The following is a 21666-nucleotide window of genomic DNA, read 5'->3' as shown; positions in this document are numbered from 1 at the left end:
ACACAGCTCTGGTGGCGAGCTTTTGATGGCGACATCTGCCGGAACCTATCGCCAAATTATCGATATGTCGTAATTTCGAATCAGTGGCGGTTTCTCAATGCCAATGATGCAATCAATATTACTTAAGAAACATGTTTTAATACATGGTAAGCAAACAAAACAAATATACTTTAAAGTTTAAGTATTTTATCTAGTCTAATGAATTACGAAATTTTTATAACAAGTGAAGAAATAATCATGGGCCATTCCTTATTTTAGATCTTACCTTTTTAGTCATCTTACCATTTAACCAATTTGACTTACAAATAATATATCCCTTTTAGACATTTAGTTAAATAACCTTTAAAACAAATTTCGAAGTATCATAAATGACCATTATTTAGTAAACGCTTGCATTAGATTCGTACTCTAATGCAGGACGATTGTCAAAATTTTGAAGTGAAACCCACTGTTAAATTGTCAAAATTTCACTTTGCATTTATTTTGTTTCTCATTAGTTTTTTTTTTTTTGTTAAATTTCTTCAGTTTTTTTGTGGTTTCTGTTTATAGTTGCACAAAACTTACACACGTACATTACATAGAAAATTACAAACCTATCTGAAAATTGATTTACATTGTAGTTGGATCATATTGTGTATACATATATTTTATATATTATGTTAATAATTTCATTTAAAAATACATAATACATAAATACGCCTTTGTTGCTTCTTTAATATTATTACAATAATTATTATTTACTTTCTACTTTAGCTAGTTTGTTTTGCTTTTTTAAAAACCATAGATTACACTTTATCCCTAGATATATCTGTAAGTATATATCAATTTATTAGCTGATTGGCTGGCATACATTTTCTGTTCGTTTCCTATTCACTTACTGCCTCGCATTATTTTGTTCTACTTGAATTGCGTAATTGCAGCCAATCCCTAAAGATTCCAGATTTTTTCAATACTCTCGCTCTAAAATTTCCATTCATTTCCGTTTTCTTCGTTTTGAGTGTGTATAGCACCTTTGTATCACTTTGCATTAGCTCTAATTTAATTTCCTTTATAAAAGCCTTTATCTTCCAAAGACAAAGACGTGTGAGTAAAAACTAGTTACTAGCTAAAATATACATATGTATGTATAGTATATAAATCTATAATTATATTCGTACTAATAGTTTTTCCATATTTGTTTGCACTTTACACTCTATGTTCAGTTAGTACTATGCTCATCTGTTCATCATTATCTAAGCTATATCTTTCTGGATCATGCCTTGTCCAATCGCTAAAGATATCTCGGTTAAAATTTCATTAAAATGGTCTTCACGCCCAACAAGTTCCGTACACTGTCGTTGTATTTGATGAGCACAACCTTCGAGGAGCTGAACATGTTCAGCTTTTCACCGGCGCACAACAGCTGCAGGCAGGTGGCTTTCTCCAGGAAATCGTCTATCTTGAACTCCCGGAGCAGGTGCTTCTGACTGCTGGCCAACGCATTGCTGTTGTTCGGACAGAGCTGAAAAAATGATAAGATTTTGTTAGAAACTGGCATATACAGCGGACCACATGTTTGGAGTTTAAAATATCGTTTAGATTGCAGGCATCAAGTAGCACATACCTTGTTGAGCAACGTATCCTTCGATTTAACTTTAAGTAAATTGCACAAGTCGTTGAGTAGTACCCATTTATCACTGCCCTCGTCTTTGAGCAAGTACAGTGGTGGCAAGGGCACATCGGCCTCTTCAAATTCAAAAATATCACCATTCAATTCACTATCCATTGTCTCGATGTCCGTCTGATCCTCGTCTAGCCTACTCATACTATTCGTATTCGCATTCGCGTTCGTTTCTGCTTCCGCTTCCGTTTCTGCTTCAGCATCCACTTCCTTCTTCACTTCATTCTTGACATTCACAACGCTTGTTACTAAATTATTTTCAACATTAGCATTCAGCTCCTCGTTGTTCTTATTGTTATTGCTATCCTCGTCGGTGCCTGGTTCCAATTTAACCATCGTTGTTGCCGTCGTCGTAGTCGCCGATCCAGTCTTTGTTGCACTCGTCTCCCCGTTCTGCTTGATCGTTGTGGTCACCCGGTGGTCCTGGTCCAAATCCTCGGGCTTCTGCTCTTCCTTTTTTGCTGGTAACAGGCCATTCATGTTGCTGGTTCTGCTACTGTTGCTCATCCTCTGCTGCTTGGCCTCCTTCCTTTCTCTACGTAGAGCTCTGCTCATATCACAAGCTGTATTCGGTACATTACTGAATATATCATAACCATACTCCTTAGCATCTGTAAGAGATAAATATATAGTAAAGTAAACTTCTTGATATTCATTTCGTGTTTCCACTTACCAAATATCTCCCAAGGCCCATTGAATCGCATTGGCTTGATGTCAGCGGCGGCACTTTGTGCATCGCTGAGATGAGAGCTCAGAATGCCACGCATCAACTTGCTTGAAGCTAACATTAGCGGGGTTTGACCTGAAACAAGATTGGTACATGTTGGTACAATCCTTGCGAAATGAAAGGTAAAACATCCAGCACAAACCTGAGTACGTTGCCAGCAACGGATCGGCTCCATAGGAGAGCAACAGGCGCACCACCTCCTCGTGATCATTCTCGATGGCTCCGTGCAATGGCCTGATTCCAGATTGAGCCGCCTCCGAATGATTCGCTCCGTATTGGAGCAGTAGCCTGGCGATCTCCAGCCATCCTTGGGTGCACGCCTCGTGGAGGGGAGTGTAGCCGGCGTTATCCTTCTGGTCAGGGTTCATATTCATACGATCCAAGCAGTACACCACCACATCGATTAGCCCCTGGCGAGCGGCCTTGTGCATGGTGCTCTGGCCCACTCCCTTGTTGAGCACCCACTTCTGGATCTCACGACAGACATCCATCTCCGTTTTCACCTTTGGCGGCAAATGGGAACTGCCTGCGATGGTGCTATCCGTATCCTCCAATCGCTCATCCGCCGCACTCTGATTGTGTTCCAATAGATGTTGTGTTATCTGACTGGAGGCTTGGTTCTGATTCTGATTCTGATTATGATTTTGGGCGTGGTTCTGAGTCTGGGTTGGAGCTGGTCTCTTCTTCTTACGTATGTAGTCAAATCCCGAGCTGCCTTTCCTACAACGATACTTTCTCTTGTGCGGACATTGAGGAGCCGTGACGAACTTGTCCTCCATTAGAGATCTCCTGGCCAACTTGCTGTCATTCGCGCTGGCAATGCTGTTCATTTGCACCAGGAACTCCTCGTACTTCTGGTAACTAATGGCATCCCCTTCATCTGCCTCCTGGACACATTCTGGCGGAGCCGAAGCTGGACGTTCCGGACCGACGAAAATCTCACGGATGATCTCCCTGTGTTTTTGCAACTTGGTTTCTGTTCGGGTTTTGCTCTGCAGCACTTTGGTGTCGAAAATGCTAAAGTGCCGCTTGCTGATGTCATCTAGGGACTGGTTTTCCGTGGTGTTATCCTGCTGGGGCTGCTCGTAAAGTGAAGTAGAGGCGGAGGTTTGCGAGGTTTCACTATGGATCTGGAGGTTGGTGGAAGCGGGAGCAGAGACTGAGATCTTCCTTTGAGTGCTGGCCGTACTGCCATTGGTTACCCTCAAGTGGAGGACATCGATTATGGACTTCGGCGTGAAATCCTGCTTACTGGCAGCTTTGGTCTTGGGTCTATTTCTCTTAAAGCAGGCCAGCTCCTGGCTGAGATCACGGCGCTCCAAGTCCGGTAGCGAGGAAGCCACTTTGTTGAGCTTATTAATCGAGATCAGGCTGTGTGGGATTTTCAAAGCCAACTTATAGCGATACTCCTCCAGGTACAGTTGCTGCTGCGGCGAGGTCTTGGGTGGCTTACCGGGACTATTTCCCATCTTGCTGCCCTTCAGCTTGGAGTTTCTACCATTCAGCGCTCCTAGATCAGAGTTTAAGCCACGTTTGTTTCGCAAACGGGTGACCATCATCTCCTTCTTGCTGTCCACCACTTTGCGGACATACTTTCTCTTAATTTTGGTGGTGGAGTTCCTGATGATCTTGTCATTGCGTAGAACCTTACTGTTGGCCAACTGGAGTTCGAGTTCTTTGCGATGTTTGGAGCGGGTCATGGTATTCAGCTTGTGGGCAATGCGTTTCTTGAGTGTGTTTCCCGGACGTCTGCCTCCTCGCTTCTCCTTTTTCTTGTCCTGCTCCTCATCGTCGTCCTCTTCGGGCTCTTCCTCATCCTCCTCCTGATCCTCCTCCTCTTCGTCATTGTCATCTTGTTCTTCTTCGCTCTCCGAAGTGGTGCTCTCCTGGCTTTCCTGCTTGGAGTTCTCTTCACCTTTGGTCTTGTTTAAGCTGGAAGTATCAATTGGCTTCTTTCTGATCTTGGCCAGAGAGGCGCTGTTGTTGGACTTGTTGCTTGGAGTCTTGGCCTCCTTTTTAACATCCTTTTTGGCGGAAGTGGCTTTTGTCTTGCTTTCCTCGCTGGAGGTTTGATTGCGACTAAGTCGCTGGCTCACTTTCTCCTGCTCCTCATCGCTGCTCTGCTGAATGCTGGCCGCTTCCGGAGACCTTTGCCTCGTTCTCCCCTTTCGCAGTAGAGGTTTCTTTTGCCGCGCCGTATTCCGCTTGTGAAGCTCTGTGGTATCGCTCTCCGATGAACTGCTTTGCCCATGTTTTGGTGCCAAGCGGGCGGCAATTCGCTGTTCCTGCTGCTGGCGTTTCTTCTCCCTCTCCACTTTGCTGAGTTTCTTCTGGCCACTGCCATTGCCCAAAGACGAAGAGATTCCGTTGGTAGTTGTGGTTAATTGAGTAGTTGCCGACTCGGCATCTCCTCCAGCAAGCGATGGTGCTGCCAAAGGTTGTCTCTTTAAAATGCGAGCAACCGGCAGATCATCTTCACTGAGCTCCAGTTTGATGCCGGTGTTGGCTGGTAATGCCGGTAATGCTGGTGGCACCACAACCTTGCTCATAAGTTGCTCAACGAGATTATTACATGTGCTGCCCCAGTCCATCAGGTTACCCAAACTGAGTTCATCTTCCACATCCAAATCAGTCGCTTTTGGTGGCGCTGGCGCTGGCTCTAGCTTAATTTGAATGTGATTGGTAACCTGGTTGGGTGGCGTCCTGGGTGGTGAAATTGTACTAGAAGCATTCGTTGTGGAGGAAACGAGCACAGGCGGCGTAAATGTGAAGCCCTTGAGCTCGGCTTTAGTTCGAATGCGTGGTTCCATCTTGGGTACCAGATGGGCGGAAGTGGAGGATTCTGCACTCATGGATTGCATCTCCCTTTCCCGCTTGGCGGCCAGCGCCTGTTCATTCACAGCTATCACGGGCACGGGAGCAACTACAACCACTGAAGTGGGAGCCGCTATTATGGGTGCCTTGGACACTAGAGATCCTGATGATTCCGCTTCCAATCTTGCTTGCTTCGCAGCGGCTTGATTGTACTCCTGCAGGTGCCGTTTCTTGCCCAAATAGTTGGGATTACTGCTGTTGTGCGGGCTTGGCGAAGGTGTGGGCATCAGTTCCACTGTCGGCTTGTTTACCTGCACAATGCTCGTCTCTGGTGGCAGCTGCTGCTGTCGCTTGGCAAACGGATTTGTTTCCAACACACTGGGGCGCATCTGTTGCAGGGTTTTGATCACCAGGGCTGGTGCAGCCACTGCCGGAGGAACTGGAACCGTGGGTGGCACAGGAGCTGCCGGAATCGCCAGAGCCTGACGTATCACAGGTGTGGGCGCCGGACTCGTGGGTGCTCCGCCCCTCGTGGCAGCCGAGAAGTTGGGTGTAATATCGAACCTTGGCAATCCCAGGCCTCCACCTCCGCCTCCGCCTCCGCCTAAGCCCCCTTGTGGTAGCTTGTAGTCCGTGCTGGGTCTCTGGTATTTGTACTCCGTGGAATCCGCCGTCTGCTTCACCGTGCGCATGGACAAATCCAATGGCGAATGAATCGCTGGCGGCGGGGGCGGTGGAGCTGATGGAACTGATATTGCAGCGGGTGCTGCACTCTGTTGGATGACTCTACTTGGAGCTGGATGATTCCTGGAAGGCGGCTCCATGTTTAGCGTTTTCTTGATGATCTGCATATTCAGTTCTTGTTCGCTGGCTGTATTTCGTTTCAGCATATCGTTGATTAAAGCACGATAGTTGGGTTTTGTTACAGCTGGTGGCTTTTTGGCAGGATTGGGATGACTCTGCGCTTGGTTCTGCGCCTGGGACTGACTGCCTGGCTGGTAGCAAATATCTGGTCCATGGGGATATACCTGCAGGGTGGAGAAGTTGGCATTGCTAGACGATGAGGATGATGAGGCGGGTTGCTGACTGTTGGCGGGTGGTGGAGCCGGTTGGCTACTATGCGGAGGCATGCCGGGATTCAAGCCCGGTCCAGGACCAAAAATCGATCCTGGCGCTTCGGCCTGCGGTGGTCCTGGTGCTGGCGTGGGCGAAGCCACCGCTCCAGCCGCTGGCGAAGGCGTTCCCTGATGGTAGTAGCTTTGATAGGGCGCCGAGCTACCTGTTCCCACTCCGCTAGCGTGCTGTTGCTGTATCAGCTTGCCATATTTGGTCGGATAGCCGTGAGGCGCCGGCACAGTGGCCATGGCTGGCGAGGAGTCCCTTTCCCTGCTCTCCACATTATAGGGATTGTGGTAAAGCGAGGATCTCGTGGGTTGCGGCAATCCTCCGGCAAGAGCGTGCTCCGGTTCCATTTTCACATAACTGGAGGTGGCAGTTTGAGGTACAGGTGGTGCTGCCTTGGAGCTCTTCACCGGCTGCTGATTGTAGTAACCAGTTCGCCCATAGGCGGCACCACTACCGGCTCCCGCACCTGCTGGTGCCACTCCACCTCTGGGATACTCCAAGCTGGGTGCCGGAGTTTCCCTTATGTACTTCTCAATCGCATTATGCACAGTGGTTTGGAACTTTTCCGTACTGAATGTCGGCATGGGAATATACAGGCTCTGGTGGTGCGATGTGGATGTGGGATTGGGCGTCGAATTGGGCGTGGCCCCGGCACTTCTTTGCTCCGGCGGCGTTTCGTAGTGAGGCGGACATTTGCGTCCATAATTCGGACTGGGTTGCTGGTGCTCGTTGCTCGGATTACTGGGATTGACCACATGTTCGAGTTCATAGTGGCGGACGGATGACGAGTTAGCGGCCGAGCTGGCGCTGGCGCTGGAGGTGGGTGGCGGTGGCTGTGGCTGCGAGGAGCTGGCTGGTGGTGCGTAGGTGAGCACCTTGGATGCGGCAGGTACAGTGGAGTACTTAATGTCCTCGCTGTAGTATCGCTGACTGTTTGGCAGGGGTCCCTGAATGGGTCTCGAACCCGTGACCGGGCCTCCTGGTTTTGCATAGGAATACCGGGACGGCTGCTGGTGATGCAACTGCTCATCCGGTGGCGGCCAGTAGGCGGTGCTGCCCGTTGGATACAGGGCAGGATTTCCATGCTGTCGCAATCCGGGCGCCGGAGCTGGAGTCGTAACAGCTTGGCTCTTATAGCTCCAATTGGGATGCGGATCGGACATCTTCTTCACCGCCAAATTCTGGTTCGAGGTGTAGTATTGCATGTGAGGATCGCTGCCACTCGTCCCAGCGGCGCCTGATCCTTGCGCCGAGGGATGAGTAGGATGAGGAGGTGGTGGCAAGCCGGGCTGAGTGTTTCTGCTCATATAAATTGCTGACCGGGAGCGCTGATCCTCGGCCAAGGATGTGGGGTGATGTTGCGGATGGTGACTGACATAGCTGACGGAGGAGGAGGAGCTGCCCACCGATGTGGAGCTCGTGGGATGGTGATGCAGTTGCTGGTAGTGATGCGGATGCGGATGCTGCTGCGGGTGGATCTGCTGCGGTGGCTGATGCTGCTGATGTTGCTGCTGCTGAGGTGGTGGTGGCGGCGGGTGATGCTGGTGGATCGGTTGCTGCGGGTGGTGCGGTTGTTGGTGATGTGGTGGCTGGTGATGTGGATGCGTTGGATGGTGCTGCATCGACGGATGCGGCTGATGATGTGTCTGATATTCGTGATGTCTGTTGGGTTCCATGGTGGTGGTCTGAAAAAGAATGGTATAAACTTATTAATAATTGGAAAATACATATATACGGACATTAATTACCATATTTAAATTCCTTATCATTAAATACGATATAAACAAATAATAATAGGCATCACAAGGTTATATTACCCAAAAAACCATTATTTGGTTATTTGATTAGATCATTTTGTTTGCCTATTATATCGTTTACATGTTTTGAATTTAATCATTTAACTATCAATCAATCATTTGACTTGGTAAATTACCAGAAGATTTATATATGTATATGTATATAAATATATTAACTTTGATAAAACAATGCTAAAGTTAAAATTTAATCTTCTCGGGGCTACAGCTCGTCATTTTCTTAAGTATTTATTGTGGCCATAAAACTTGAAGTCGCAAAACGCTCATTCTAATATGCACAAGATTCCACAGAAAGATGATGAAATTGCTATAAACAAATAAACTTAAAAATTCTCGTTGCCTTTTACAATATAATTCGTGGGAGAAAGAGACGGATGGCGGGGCAAAACATGAGATGAGAGTGGGTGCGAGGGAAACGCAAACAGTTCAACGACTTTCTAAAGAACGTGCACGAAAATAAACTGACTTTCCAATGAACCGCGCACAGCACAAAATGCCCCAAAATGATTCACTTATGGCGAAACTAAGAGAAATTGGACACAAATTTGGATCAACTCAAAAATGTTCTGCCATTAAAAAAGAAGAAGCTTTGTCTATTTAGGATTATACAGTTGTAAACGAGTTTAAAGTTTGAATTTGCAGCTTTAAATATATTCTAATATGTATAATTCTTAAAATAATTAACATTATTATGCTGAGTAATCTTTTCCAATCTGTTGTGTGTATAAATAGGAATTTAGAAAAAAGGGTAAGCAACTCAACTAGTTTAGATTTCAAGTTATGAAGTTATGAACGTGGAGCGGATAAGAAGTCTGTGTTCTTCTTGCAGTTTCTTAGCTCGTGTTCAGCCCGGAATTTCGAATTTCAAGCATATGCCATAGCGATAAGACTTTCTGTGTGGATCTGCAACCCGAGTTCGTTTTCGGGTTTACTTTTTACTTTTTGGTGAATATGCACACAACACTCCACTTTCTAATCACCTTTTGTGTTATCAGTTCTTGGGGATTGCCATCGGACTGACCGACCCCAAAACTAAAACTACACTCACGTGTGGCCTGATTAACAAGTGTATAAACAAATAGAGCGATAATGGCTAGAACGGGGCATTTGTACAAAGTTATGACAGAGATAAAAACATTAGCGAGAATAAGCGAACACACAGCACGCAGCAAGGCGAAATGCCGCAGCAATCACATCTAATATAAACAAAAACAAATAATAAAATAAAAGAATACAAATTGTTGAACGAGACATAGAAATCTTTTAGATTTGCGCACAAAAAGCTGACGGGCAACGTCAAAAGTTATTTCACGAAATACATTTTAGTTTCTGTATTGTGGGCGTGTTCGACATTGTTAATTGTCATTTTCTATATGTACATTATACATACCTACCTACATACACACACATTTTTGTGTACATCTGTGTCTATTCGAGTTGTTAATTTGTTTAAAGCAACATAAACTACAGCTATAAATAACCGAATGGCAGGTTTAAACGATTTCCAAATGGTTCAGAGCAATTTCGTAATTTTTTTTTCGCCGATAGCCCGTAGATTTTATTGATTTGTTAGCACGCGAAAAGTATAAGATTATCAAAGAAGTGATACGTGTTATTCTAATGTTATTCTAGTAGTAAACTTATATGAACAATATCAACAATGAAAGGAAAAAAGTGGAACTGGCAGAATTTAAACTACCTCGACCGCCTTCACAAACTCAAGGTCTAGAAAGTCGAACGAATTGGGGTCAAGCAGAAGAAAGAGGGTACCATGCCAATAAGATTCATGAATAAAAAGCAAGCCAAACTGGCAAAAGGTAAGGAAAAAGCCTTATTTTTATACCCGTTACTCGTAGAGTAAAAGGGTATACTAGATTCGTTGAAAAGTATGTAACAGGCAGAAGGAAGCGTTTCCGACCATATAAAGTAGATATATTCTTGATCAGGATCAATAGCCGAGTCGATTTGGCCATGTCCGTCTGTCCGTCCGTCTGTCCGTCTGTCCGTCTGTCCGTCTGTCCGTATGAACGTCGAGATCTCAGGAACTACAAAAGCTAGAAAGTTGAGATTAAGTATACAGACTCCAGGGACATAGACGCAGCGCAAGTTTGTCGATTCAGGTTGCCACGCCCACTCTAACGCCCACAAACCGCCCAAAACTGCCACGCCCACATTTTTGAAAAATGTTTTAATATTTTTTCATTTTTGTATTGGTCTTGTAAATTTCTATCGATTTGCAAAAAAACTTTTTGCCACGCCCACTCTAACGCCCACAAACCGCCCAAAGCTACCACGTCCACACTTTTGAAAAATGTTTTGATATTTTTTCATATTTGTATTAGTCTTGTAAATTTCTATCTATTTGCCAAAAAACTTTTGGCCACGCCCATTCTAACGCCCACAAACCGCCAAAAACTGTCCTTCGCACTTACACTAGCTGAGTAACGGGTATCAGATAGTCGGGGAACTCGACTATAGCGTTCTCTCTTGTTATATTTCAATATCTAGAAACATAAGATACATACATACATAAGATACATCTCCGCACTTTTGACTGTTTGCTAACTTTGAGATTACAGAAGGCGAAAATAAAAGAATTTCAATCACAGATATTTCTTTTTCACCAGTTGATCTTATAGTTATATAGGGATTATCTTGTTAAAAGCATGAAAATATAAAAAAAATATATTTCTTTTGAACTGCTAGCTTGTAAAATTTGGAACTCTTAGCAGATACAAAAAACTATCTATTCTTTACACACTTTCATTGAATCTTTTACTTACAGCTAAGTTAATGTGATCAAATGTTCCTTTCGATTTCCTCAAGTGAATGAACTTGGTTTGCTCATTGAATAGTCGCTATCTAACCTAATCAATTACACTATTAAGCTTTCCCCTTCGTGTTTAGGCAAACATTTTATTCATTCGCATTTCAGTTATCTTTCCTCTCTCTGCTGATTATTTTCTTTTAGCTTTTGTTTTGAGTGCTTATTTGCAATTCAAAATGCAAACTTTTTGCTGTTTGAAAATGAATATATAATACTGCAAAAAAATAGAGAAGAGCCAGTGAAAAATTTAGCGGCTTGGCCTTGGCTTAAAACAAACAAAAATGGCAACAACAATTCGAGTTTGTGCTGTTGGAGAGTGAAAGAGACAGTGGCAAAAACAAGGCAATACAATACAATAGCAAACATTTGCGGCCTGTTTGGTTTTTGGCGCTTTTTTAAAGCATTTTAATTTGGCATTTGTTGTTAAGTTGCCAGTTGCCCGTTGCCATTGGTAATCGTATTGGTTTCGCTGCATTCGTAGTGGTTTAAATGCTCGCTTTTATTATTGTTGTTGCCTACGCGGAGCGCTTTGTTTTATAATTTCACATTTCGCAAAAGTTCGTTGTGCTCTTACGTCGCCTTCTCTTTTTCTCGCTCACATTTAGCGCGTTTTTCATTTCACTTGAGTGGGGCATGTATGCATTTGTGTATGTACGTATATGTACATACATATATAAACATTTGTATGTCTGCGCCTTTTGTTCAACTGTGTGCATTTGCCGCTCGGTGTATTTATATCATTTGCAATAACAAAATAAAAATGCGTCACAAATTTATTTGCACTTTTGCCGTCGGTTATTCGTATTATTCGTATCAGACCCTCACGAACGCTATATCATATATATATATATACAAATACATACATATGTACATATATAGAAAGCATTATAGCCTTGACCTCTACAATCTACAAACTGTGGCCACGGGCTAACGTTCTCCCCGAAATTGTTATTTCTTTTTTGGCTTTGTTATATGTACATACATACATACATACATACGTACGTACATATGTGCATTTGTGTGTATTTAATTTATTTGGTTCTGCACGCCAACTTAATTGAAACTTTGTACCGGGCGTAAATTTGCACTGGCAGAGCCACAAATCAGTTCAAAATGCTGTAAGAATTACCATATGCACGTTTTTGCTTAAATTCCTTTGCATTTATGTTTCGTAGTGTTATTTAAGCCAGTTTAACCTTTATTTCCGGAGTGTAAGATATTTGGTTGTATTTAAAAGAGTTATCAGTTATATACTATGCATTTTTGCAGTTTTTTGGACGCGATAACGACTTTCCAGAATTCAATCAACTCGATATTGTACGTATGCATGGAAAGCAAATGGATTCATATCTTCCGTGTCATTCAAGGTTTATAGAACGTTAAATCAAACCATAATCATGACAGTTTCGGTTTTACCTATCAAAATAGTTTTTGTATTTTAAATAGTTTTTTAATTTTGTTATAATTATAGCCCACAAATGATTGGAGATTCATGACAGGTAAGGAATAGGTGAATAAATATTGCATTTTATATGTTGTGTGAATGCTAATTAAAGCCAAAGAAACTGCGATAAACATTTTTATTAGAAATAACCGAATGCTTAATACTGTAACCATTTTTTACGTGTAAATACATTCTAATCCAACAAACTAAGGTGTGATAGATAGGCTGGCCTTATGATCTCCTTGGAATTTATATTGATTTACTGCGTATAACTTCATTTGGAATTATCATTAGATAACAGTATCTTAAATTGAATTCACAATGTTTCAACCTATTTTCTGCTTACTTTTAAAGCTAATGCAATTCTAATACGGAAATTAGCAATCTAAAAATCAGACTTTGTAAGTATTTCTCAGTTCCCCTTTATTTTCATGGGAATTCGTGGGAACCCCAAGTTCCCCCATAGAATTTAATAGGTATGTATACTTTTGAGTGAACAAATGGAATTTTATAAAACAGTGAAATATGAGTATGAAATAAATCAAACCTATGAATAACTGGAATTTAATTATCGAGGAATTCACAAACTTAATTTTCAATGCTAGTTAAGCAGATATAATTAAAACCCCGAAACGGTTTATTAATATTGATTTATAAACAAAACAGTGCACACCAAATACAGTAAAACCATAAAACGGATTTTACAGGCGTAGCTGAGAGTTTTTTCACACATTTGCATATTGAGATGAGCAGTTGAGGTGTTGAGATACTTTTGTGTAAGCCGAAAGAGAAACGAAACGAGTGCCAAAAACTCGAGCAGATGATCGTCGAAATAATTATGATAATGATGGCAGAACGAACCCATGATCATTGAGATATTTTCTCCTCGCCATGCTGACTTCTATTGTTGTTATTATTGTTTTTGTTGTTGTACGCCTTTGGGGGCCAACAACGCACAGATAAATTAGCGAGTGAATCGCTGTTGTATTCGTATCTGTATCTGTTTGTGTACTCTTTTGTTCGTGTGTTGTTTTTGTTGCTTTGTATCTGTGTCTTGAAGTGCGCTTGTTTGTATCTGTATCTGTAGAATTAATGTCACCGCCGCAAAAAATGTTGTAATACACATAAAACGCGGCGCGCGACAAGGACGGAGCGACACAGTTGAGGCGCTATCTCTGTCGCACACGGGCTGTTTGCATTAAGATGATGACAAAATCAAATAAACAGAAGCTAAGGAAACAACAACAGAACCAGCAAAGCAACAACAAGAAATCAGCAAGCAAGCGGGACAATTTAAGATAACAACAATGTCAACGACTGCCGCCCTCTCTTTCGCACCCCCTCTCTTCGTCTCACCCACCTAATGTGCACACGTTTTTTTATATTATCGCGTTCTCTCTCACTCCCTCATCGAACAACAACAACAACAAGAGTAGTGACAAAAACAACAACCAGCAGTTGTCGTGCTTCCCTTGTTGTTTTTGCTAATTTCATTTCAATTTATTAGCATTTCATTTGCAGTTGTTGTTGCCTTTTCATTGCCGCAAGTTTCGTTTTATTTTGTTGTAGTACTTGGCATTTTTTTTTCCTGTTCATCGTTTCTGTAATTGTTTTATTGTTGTTGCTGCCACTTTTTCATTGCTTTTTGAAGTCAATTTGTCATACAATGATTTAATTGCCTGAAATTATGAGTTTGTGAAATACGTACAAGAAGAAGAGATATTGCGAAAAGCAAACTTTAACTTTAATGAAGAGATACAAAGTCAAAGGAGTGGTCAACAAGTTGAAATTGGAAAGGAAAGTTTTGCGAAAAGAAGCCAGTTAAGACGGAAAACTCGAATGACAACACAAATAAAAGAGTTTAGCGAATTACAACATTTGTAAGAGATTTTAAAATGAAGCGTAGAATAACAAACAATATAAAATACAACTCAATGTTCCAAAAGTTGGGGATATACACATCGAAAAATATTGAGTTAATTTATAAATGTTTATAAACTGAAATATTTTCTGCTGTATTTCGAAAGAATTTATCATTAACTGCTTGAAAACATAAATAAAGAATATTTAAACAAAAGAAAGACTGATGACTCAAAATATGGTTTTAAATATATAAAAGTATAAATAAATATGCATACTTAAGAACACTTATGACTAATAAAACATACGAATGCAAAGCACACTTTTGAGTCATCAATGTTAAGGTTACTGCTATAATTAGCATTTTTCTTAAATTAACAAAGCATATTGCATTGAACAAAGTATGTATGCACAAAATGTATCTCTAGTGGATGTTATCTATTAAGTTGCATTTATTATTTTTAAAGAAATTTCGGTTTCTATAAAGAATTGAAAACCAATTACATACACTTTTGCCTGTAACTTGCCATAAAATTGTTCATATTTCTTCAGTGAATCGTTAAAATTTCAACCCAATTTTCACACCTAGAAGCGTTTAACTTTTCTCAATTCCAATCGATTCAAATTATAAGGTAACAAACGCCGTTATATGAAATTAGATCACGCTAAACGAATGACCCAAATTCCATTTGCATTGCATTGCATGCGTTCTGATTATTGTCATTGAAGTTACTTCAGTTCCGTTCTGCTTTCTACTTAATAAACTAATCAGGAAAATTATGAAATTGCATGGGAAAGCAACAGACGACGAAGAAAAATAATAAGATAGCGGGCTTGCTAAGCTGACATATGAATGGATTTAGTTTGAGAAATTACTATGCTGATTCCATATAATTCATGCACTTAAGTGGCTATTTTATGCCCAATTTTACCAATTAAGGTAAAGTTACCTAAACCAATGAATATTTGGCCTATTTTACTTGATCCCACGAAAAGATATTATCATTCTTCTAAAATATATTCTAATTACATATATTTAATAATTCAATTATATACCTTTTGTTATTAAATTAATTAAGCTTTTATACCCCTGGTAACATAAGCAAATTTATTCGCCATATATTTAATTTACTGAAAGGTTCATTTACCTCATACTTGTGTTTTGTTTTCGTATTTCATTCATTCAACTTTGTAAACCGAGTTTCCTAACTTTGAAATTCGTTTCACACTTCAACAGGTGTCAAATTGTAGAGAACACAATGTAATCCCAATGAAATGAGAACAACAAGTTAAGTTTGACAAGCAATTTGAGACTCCAACGAAAAACGTGGCCAATTTGGATAACGAAAAACCCGAGTATAAAATATTTTCCCGTTGAGTCACTAAATTGTTTGTGAAATGATATTGCATACATTGCGAACGCAAATTTTCCTGGCTGGAAACTGAAAACTGAATATGACAGCGAAATGTAGCGAAGTTTAAGTGATTTTACGTATTTGTTTTCCAATTTTGTCCAGTCAGCAATTGAGTTGGTAGGTTGTTAGATATGTGTGCATGTATACGCTTCGCTCACTAAAAATAAACCGAGTAAACAAAAGCTGGCAAAAAGGGCAGACAAAGTAAATTTATAGTTGCTTTAACACAAAAAAGTACACAAAAAAAAAAGGAAAAAGCGAAGGGAACTGTGTGGAAAAACATTTTTGAGGGGGAGTGGGAAGGTGCAGCCGTGTGATAGGTGAAATGAAGCAGCAAATAGAAGGGGTTTCAACTTGAATTTATGAGCACTTTTCCATAGCGCCCACAAAGTTTCGGAGCAAAGTTCAAATTGATGGGAGTTTAAAGGCGAAAAAGTTCTTATCTCAGTAAATTTCGTTAAGCGGATGAAGGTAACCATAAAACATTCAGGGTCTTGGTGAAATTTTATTGACAAAATCTCCGCCGCCTGAAGTTGATTTACATTCAAAACACGTTCGAGTTGCTTGGCATTTTTGAGCACACCAAACTAACTCACTTCGGTTCTATTTATAGACCAGCCCAATTGATTTAGAAATAATTGTAATTTAATCCGGAAAGTCGCGTTGGCAGAAATGTGATACCCTTATAAATTATAGGTATTTAATTTCGCACAATAATGAAATCGCTTGATAGCCTATCTGAAAGATAAGGTCGAAAGTGGCAAGATAGTTGACTTTTATTGGCCTGCTTTCAGTACTTAGAAGTAGATTTTGCTTATTCAAATAAGCAGCAGCATACTTAAAAGATATTATTTACAACAACAAGATCGTTTAATTAATTTCCCATATTTAAAATCAGTTAAGAAGCGTCAACACTTTTCCCGTTGATGCCATCCGCTCATAACCACATTTCCTATCCGATCCGGTTAACTTCCACACGAGATACAAAAAAAGCCAGCAGATATTTCTTCAAAGTTAACGTTATTCATCAGAGCCAACTTGTACACACACACACAGACACACACACACACTATAATCTTGGCTTGTTCTGTTTTCGGTTTTCTCTGTTTGTTTCGAAACAAACCGGTTAAACGCTTTTTGCTTTTAGCAAAAAGCAGCAGCAACGAGGGAAAAGAACAGCACATAAAACAGAAACCGTTTAAGCGTACAATAGGCGTAGATAGCCAAGTTATAGGGGGCTTGTGGGGGAGGGGGGCGGTGGAAGATTGGGGGGCGGGTCACATTGACTACATCTAATTATCAACCCAAACGAATCGCGCACAGCTGTACAGTGCAATCAGTTCAAATCGCTCCATTCTCGGCCTCCCATTTCCATTCGAAACCTTTTATCATCTATCGAATACTGCTCGGCCAAACATTGTAACAATTTGTATTGTTTTTTGCTTTTTTGAGTTGTTATCAGCGGTGGCAAAGGGATTCGACCTATTTCGTTTCACAGATTAGCCCAAAATGAGGAAACACCTAAACACTACAACAGAGCGTGATAAACAAAACTAATATCTTATCTATTTAAAGCCGTAAATAATGTAATGGTGATGTTTCAGGTAACAAACGTTTATACATTGTATATTACAATTGTATACCTATTTGAAAAGGAAATTACGAAACTATTAATTCCACATAAAGCAAATAAAAAATATAAATATTTTGCTTTATATTGTACGGAAAACTATTAAGAACTGGTTATCCCCAGTGATAATTCCTCTCTCATCATCTGATAAATTCGCTAACTAAAACATTAGTTTATTCATGTTTTGTTTGCCGATTTCGAAGACAAAGCCCAGTAAAAGTCAGTAAGTAAGTAAAAATCAAAAGTGTTAAATTACAGAATTTGAGCCAGCTTAGCTTTTAGTAATTCGACAGCGTATTTTATGTTCGTTTGTGCATAGCTTTCCCAGTTTTCCACTTTTGTTCTGTTTGCTTTGGGTAATTAGTGAATCAGTTCTACTACATATTTCCCAGAGGGGAATACGACTAAATAAAACATATATCAACACATACCATCGTAACGTATCGGTTTACAGGCTGATAACAAACTCGAACAGAGAAACGTGACTTGGAGCGGTCAGTAAGTGCACCAAAGTCAGGCTATGCGAAGTATTTGATCAAGCTATGCAAACATAGGCATTGGGAATGCACGATGCAACCGAGTTGCTAAAATATCACTCGGTAGAATGTTAAGGTCATTAAACATCTCAATGGTAAAACGTATAACGTGCACCACCTATGACAAGCAGTTAGTCATGAACATACATAATTCAAGTAGCAGTTTACTTTGAAGTATGAATCTCCAAAAGTATTTCACCCTTTCGAAATAGAGACTCTACAAGACTTTCTTAAAATGGTAATATCTCTAGAAACTAATTGTTTATGTTCTTATAAACATTCTGTTTATTTTTTTAATCCATGAAAGGCCATTGTGCTGCAGTTTAATAAAAACCTTAAAAGTCATAAATAGCATATACATACATATGTAGTTTATTGTGATTTATCTTCGGGTGAATGAAAATGAAAAGAAATAATCGTGTTCATTGAGCATCGGCATTTACCGTTAATTAGATGGCGATAAGGCACAAAAACGCCGAAATTTTCGACGAGCGTGAGAAGCTTTAAAGAAGAGCTTCGCGAAAGAAGAATTAAGGAATGAAAGAAAGAAACAAAGAAAGACGAGAAGACCGAGCAGCTGTTATCAAGAAAGTAACTGTAAATAAGCCACCTGTAGACATTTCGCATGCTCCAAAAAAAAAAAGAGCGAGACAACATGCCTTCCATCCCTATTCTTTTTGTCTACCTCTCATGCAAACGCTTTTATTTGATGGTTAGGCTTTAATTAAAGCACGCACTTTGAAGAAAAGCATCGAAATATGCAAATTTTCTTCACTTACCTTGAGATTGTGTCCAAATATTTTGTTTCTTTGTTGCTCCTCTTTGCTGTGGTCCTAAGTACCGTTTACTGTAATATATTTATTGTAAACTGGGCTGTAGTTGTTGTAATTCCTTGCAGCATTGCTTTTCACTTTACTTCACCAACACACAGAAACACACACATACACATATGCAGAGATAGAAATGGGGAGACGATACACGAACAAAATTTCTCGTGCAGCAACTTTTTCTCTCTTTGCTTTCTTTCTTTTGCTTTATCTTTTTTTATTTTGTGTAAACCAGTATTTTGTGCCTTCTTTCACTTGTATGCTTTATTATGTTGTTGTTGTTGTCGTTTTATTCAAGAAATTGTTGAATAACGGTTTCTGTTAGCCGCTATGCTTTCGTGTTTGTTGTTGTTGTCTTGAATTTCACTTTGCTTTCGCGTTTCACGCATTGCTGCTGCTTCTTCTTTCGTCGCCGTCGTGTTGCTCCTTTTTGTATTTTACATTTTTTTTAGCCGTGGGAAACCTGTCCAGCAGCCTTAAAGCCGCCGTTTTTGTTGCTTTTCATTTTTTGGCTAAACATTTTCATTGCTAAAAGAGCACTTGGGACTTTTATTATCATAACTCATTTAACGCGCTGTAGGTGTGCGTATTTATAAAGATAAAAGCAAGCAAACAGCGCAGCAAAATTCCAAATAAATAAAATTATTGTTGCTCAACGTTCATTGCCACACACACACACGGCCAGACACTCACCAACACCAGCAGACAACGAGTCAGACACTCACACATGCATACACTTTTTTTTGGGGCAGCGTTTTTTGTTGTTTCAAGGCAACTTTATTTCTTGACTCTTTTTTTATTTTCCTCCCCCGCAGGGAAACAAAGAAAATTTCACTTGTCTCGCACACTCACACTACGAAGCGCACACACAGACACTGTGCCTTTCCCAAAGGAAATAATATTTAAAACATTTATTGACACAATTACAAGGTTTTTGCTTCTTTCGCTTGCTTGCTTTTTTCTTGCTGTTGTTGTTGGCCTACTTTGTGTGTTGTTGCTGTATTTTTTCTCTCCTCTTTTTTTTGTTGCTCCAACTTCTCTCCTTTGCTTTGCTTGAAAAAATTTCACACGCGCCGTTTCTTTTTTTGTCTGTTCTCTTTACGTAAATTAGATTGCCATTTGAAGTTATCTTTCGGGGGATTGCACTTGGTATTAAGCTATATTATACATATATGTGTTGCACTACATTATATTTATAAACATTATGTGTATTCGTTTGAAATTTTAATTGTATTTTTATAAAAAGAAAATCAGATGAGACGAACGTATGAACAATGAATGACAAAAAATAACCTGGGTTTAATGGGCTAACATTTTGCGTTTAACAGCACGCTGAGTGCTGTGCGGCGAGCAGCTGATTCTGCAGTTTTCGGTTTTTTTATACCGAAATAATAATTGGTATATTTTGAGTCCGATTTGAAATTAGCTCAATATTTGTGATGCGCATCTAAATCTATTAAAATGTTACCTTTATATATCATAGACATGACAACCAAATTTTGACCTTAAATAAACGTTTTAAATATGTAATAACAAATATTTTGTGGTCGCTAGACCTTTGGCACACTTTTATAAAAACTATATATTATTTATTGTGTTCTGTTCTATGGTATTTGAGCTTTCCCACTTCTTTTTTAACAATATTATGTTTTTAATTATAAAGTTTAATTATACAGTAAAATATTTATTGGATATTTATTATTATATATTTTTTATGGTATTTTTGGTATATTTCAGCAATCGAGATTTGGTCACACTTTGCGTTCTTGAGGTGGCGGGACAATTGGCTTCTAGTTTCGTTTTCGATCGTTCGGCAGTAGAAATGTCAATGTAACCATTGATTTTAAGGCTAAGAAGTGCAAAACTGGGTGCATATCCATTCCAGATGAGCTCCGAAGACGAGGACTCGCGCGTAGAGCGGAGATTCTGCGCCATCGGCAACCATACGCTGCGGAAGCCATTCCGCGAACTGAACAACAAGTATTTGGTGCACTTCGCCTGGCGGCTGAACAGCGAAATTCGGGTGGGCCAACTCATCTGCTGCAAGTGTTACACGCACCTGGTGCGACTATACCGGAAGAAGAACGACAATGCCAAACAGCATAAGATGGCCAGGGAGAATGCCGCCAGCGTTACGGACGTAAGCGGCAGTCAGTTTTCGCAACAAAGTGCCATTACAAGTGCCACAGCGGGCACCGCTGCACAGGAATCCCAGAACTCCAGCCAAAGCTCCGATTTCGGTGCATCGTACAGTCAAGGCGTTGTGACAGCCGATGGAGTAATGGGCTCCAGTGGAAACTCAAGTCACGAATCGGACAACGTGCCCACTACTAGCGCTGCAGCGATCAGGAAACGCCAGCTGGCGAGGACCAATAATACGGCGAAACCAACGCAGAGGAAAAGTTTGGCCTTGACTACGCCGGATAGTGATGACTACGACCCCAATTCCAATCTCAGTCTGAACGCCGTGAATGGCACTCGACTGCCTCACATTCAGCCGATTCCAAAGAGGCGCCCGACCGTTCTGGACCAGCCATTCATGGACATTTACTTGCAGGGGACCACTGGTGGTTAGCAGATTTGATTGATTGTGACTAGATGGCAAGATATGTTGAAGTTTGTTTCTGAGATTCAGATAATTTGATATTTTTCTACCCTAGAATAATAATAGTTGACAATGTTTATTTGGCAGGAGCCACGCAAAGATAGCAGTTTAAGGATTTATTTAAAAGATCCGCAGGAGGTTAATAATTTGATGATATATACGTTTATTATATGATTGAAGTAAGCCATTTTGACATTTGTTCGAAAGAAAACACTGGAAGAGGTTTATGATTTGATAATATGAAGAAAAAGGCCATTAATATTTAATTGGCAATAGCGCATTTTTTAGTTTATAAGATAACGATGCCAATAATTTCATGATGTTAAACAATAAAACAAATAAATAATAACAGATAATTTTATTAAAGTTTCTGGTGAGCGAT

At 40.5% G+C, this 21666-nt stretch overlaps 2 protein-coding genes across 2 annotated transcripts; one reads left to right on the top strand and one right to left on the bottom strand.

Annotated features, from left to right (window-relative positions):
* Positions 1-451: 451 nt before the first annotated feature.
* On the bottom strand, positions 452-19974 carry LOC6534184 (AF4/FMR2 family member lilli). Its single transcript, XM_002094831.4, has 6 exons — positions 19663-19974; positions 18632-18699; positions 2530-8011; positions 2334-2462; positions 1604-2271; positions 452-1501 (listed from the first exon to the last, which is right to left on the bottom strand). The coding sequence occupies exons 3-6, from the start codon at positions 8000-8002 to the stop codon at positions 1286-1288; spliced, it is 6486 nt and encodes a 2161-aa protein (XP_002094867.2). The 5' UTR covers positions 8003-8011; positions 18632-18699; positions 19663-19974; the 3' UTR covers positions 452-1285.
* A 454-nt stretch (positions 19975-20428) lies between these two features.
* Positions 20429-21467, top strand: LOC6534183. The gene has a single exon (XM_002094830.4). The coding sequence runs from the start codon at positions 20565-20567 to the stop codon at positions 21252-21254; it is 690 nt and encodes a 229-aa protein (XP_002094866.1). The 5' UTR covers positions 20429-20564; the 3' UTR covers positions 21255-21467.
* Positions 21468-21666: the final 199 nt, after the last annotated feature.

This window comes from Drosophila yakuba, chromosome 3L, assembly GCF_016746365.2.
Source record: "Drosophila yakuba strain Tai18E2 chromosome 3L, Prin_Dyak_Tai18E2_2.1, whole genome shotgun sequence".
NCBI classification, from domain to species: Eukaryota; Metazoa; Arthropoda; class Insecta; order Diptera; family Drosophilidae; genus Drosophila; species Drosophila yakuba.
This window is presented reverse-complemented; position numbering and strand designations above follow the sequence as displayed.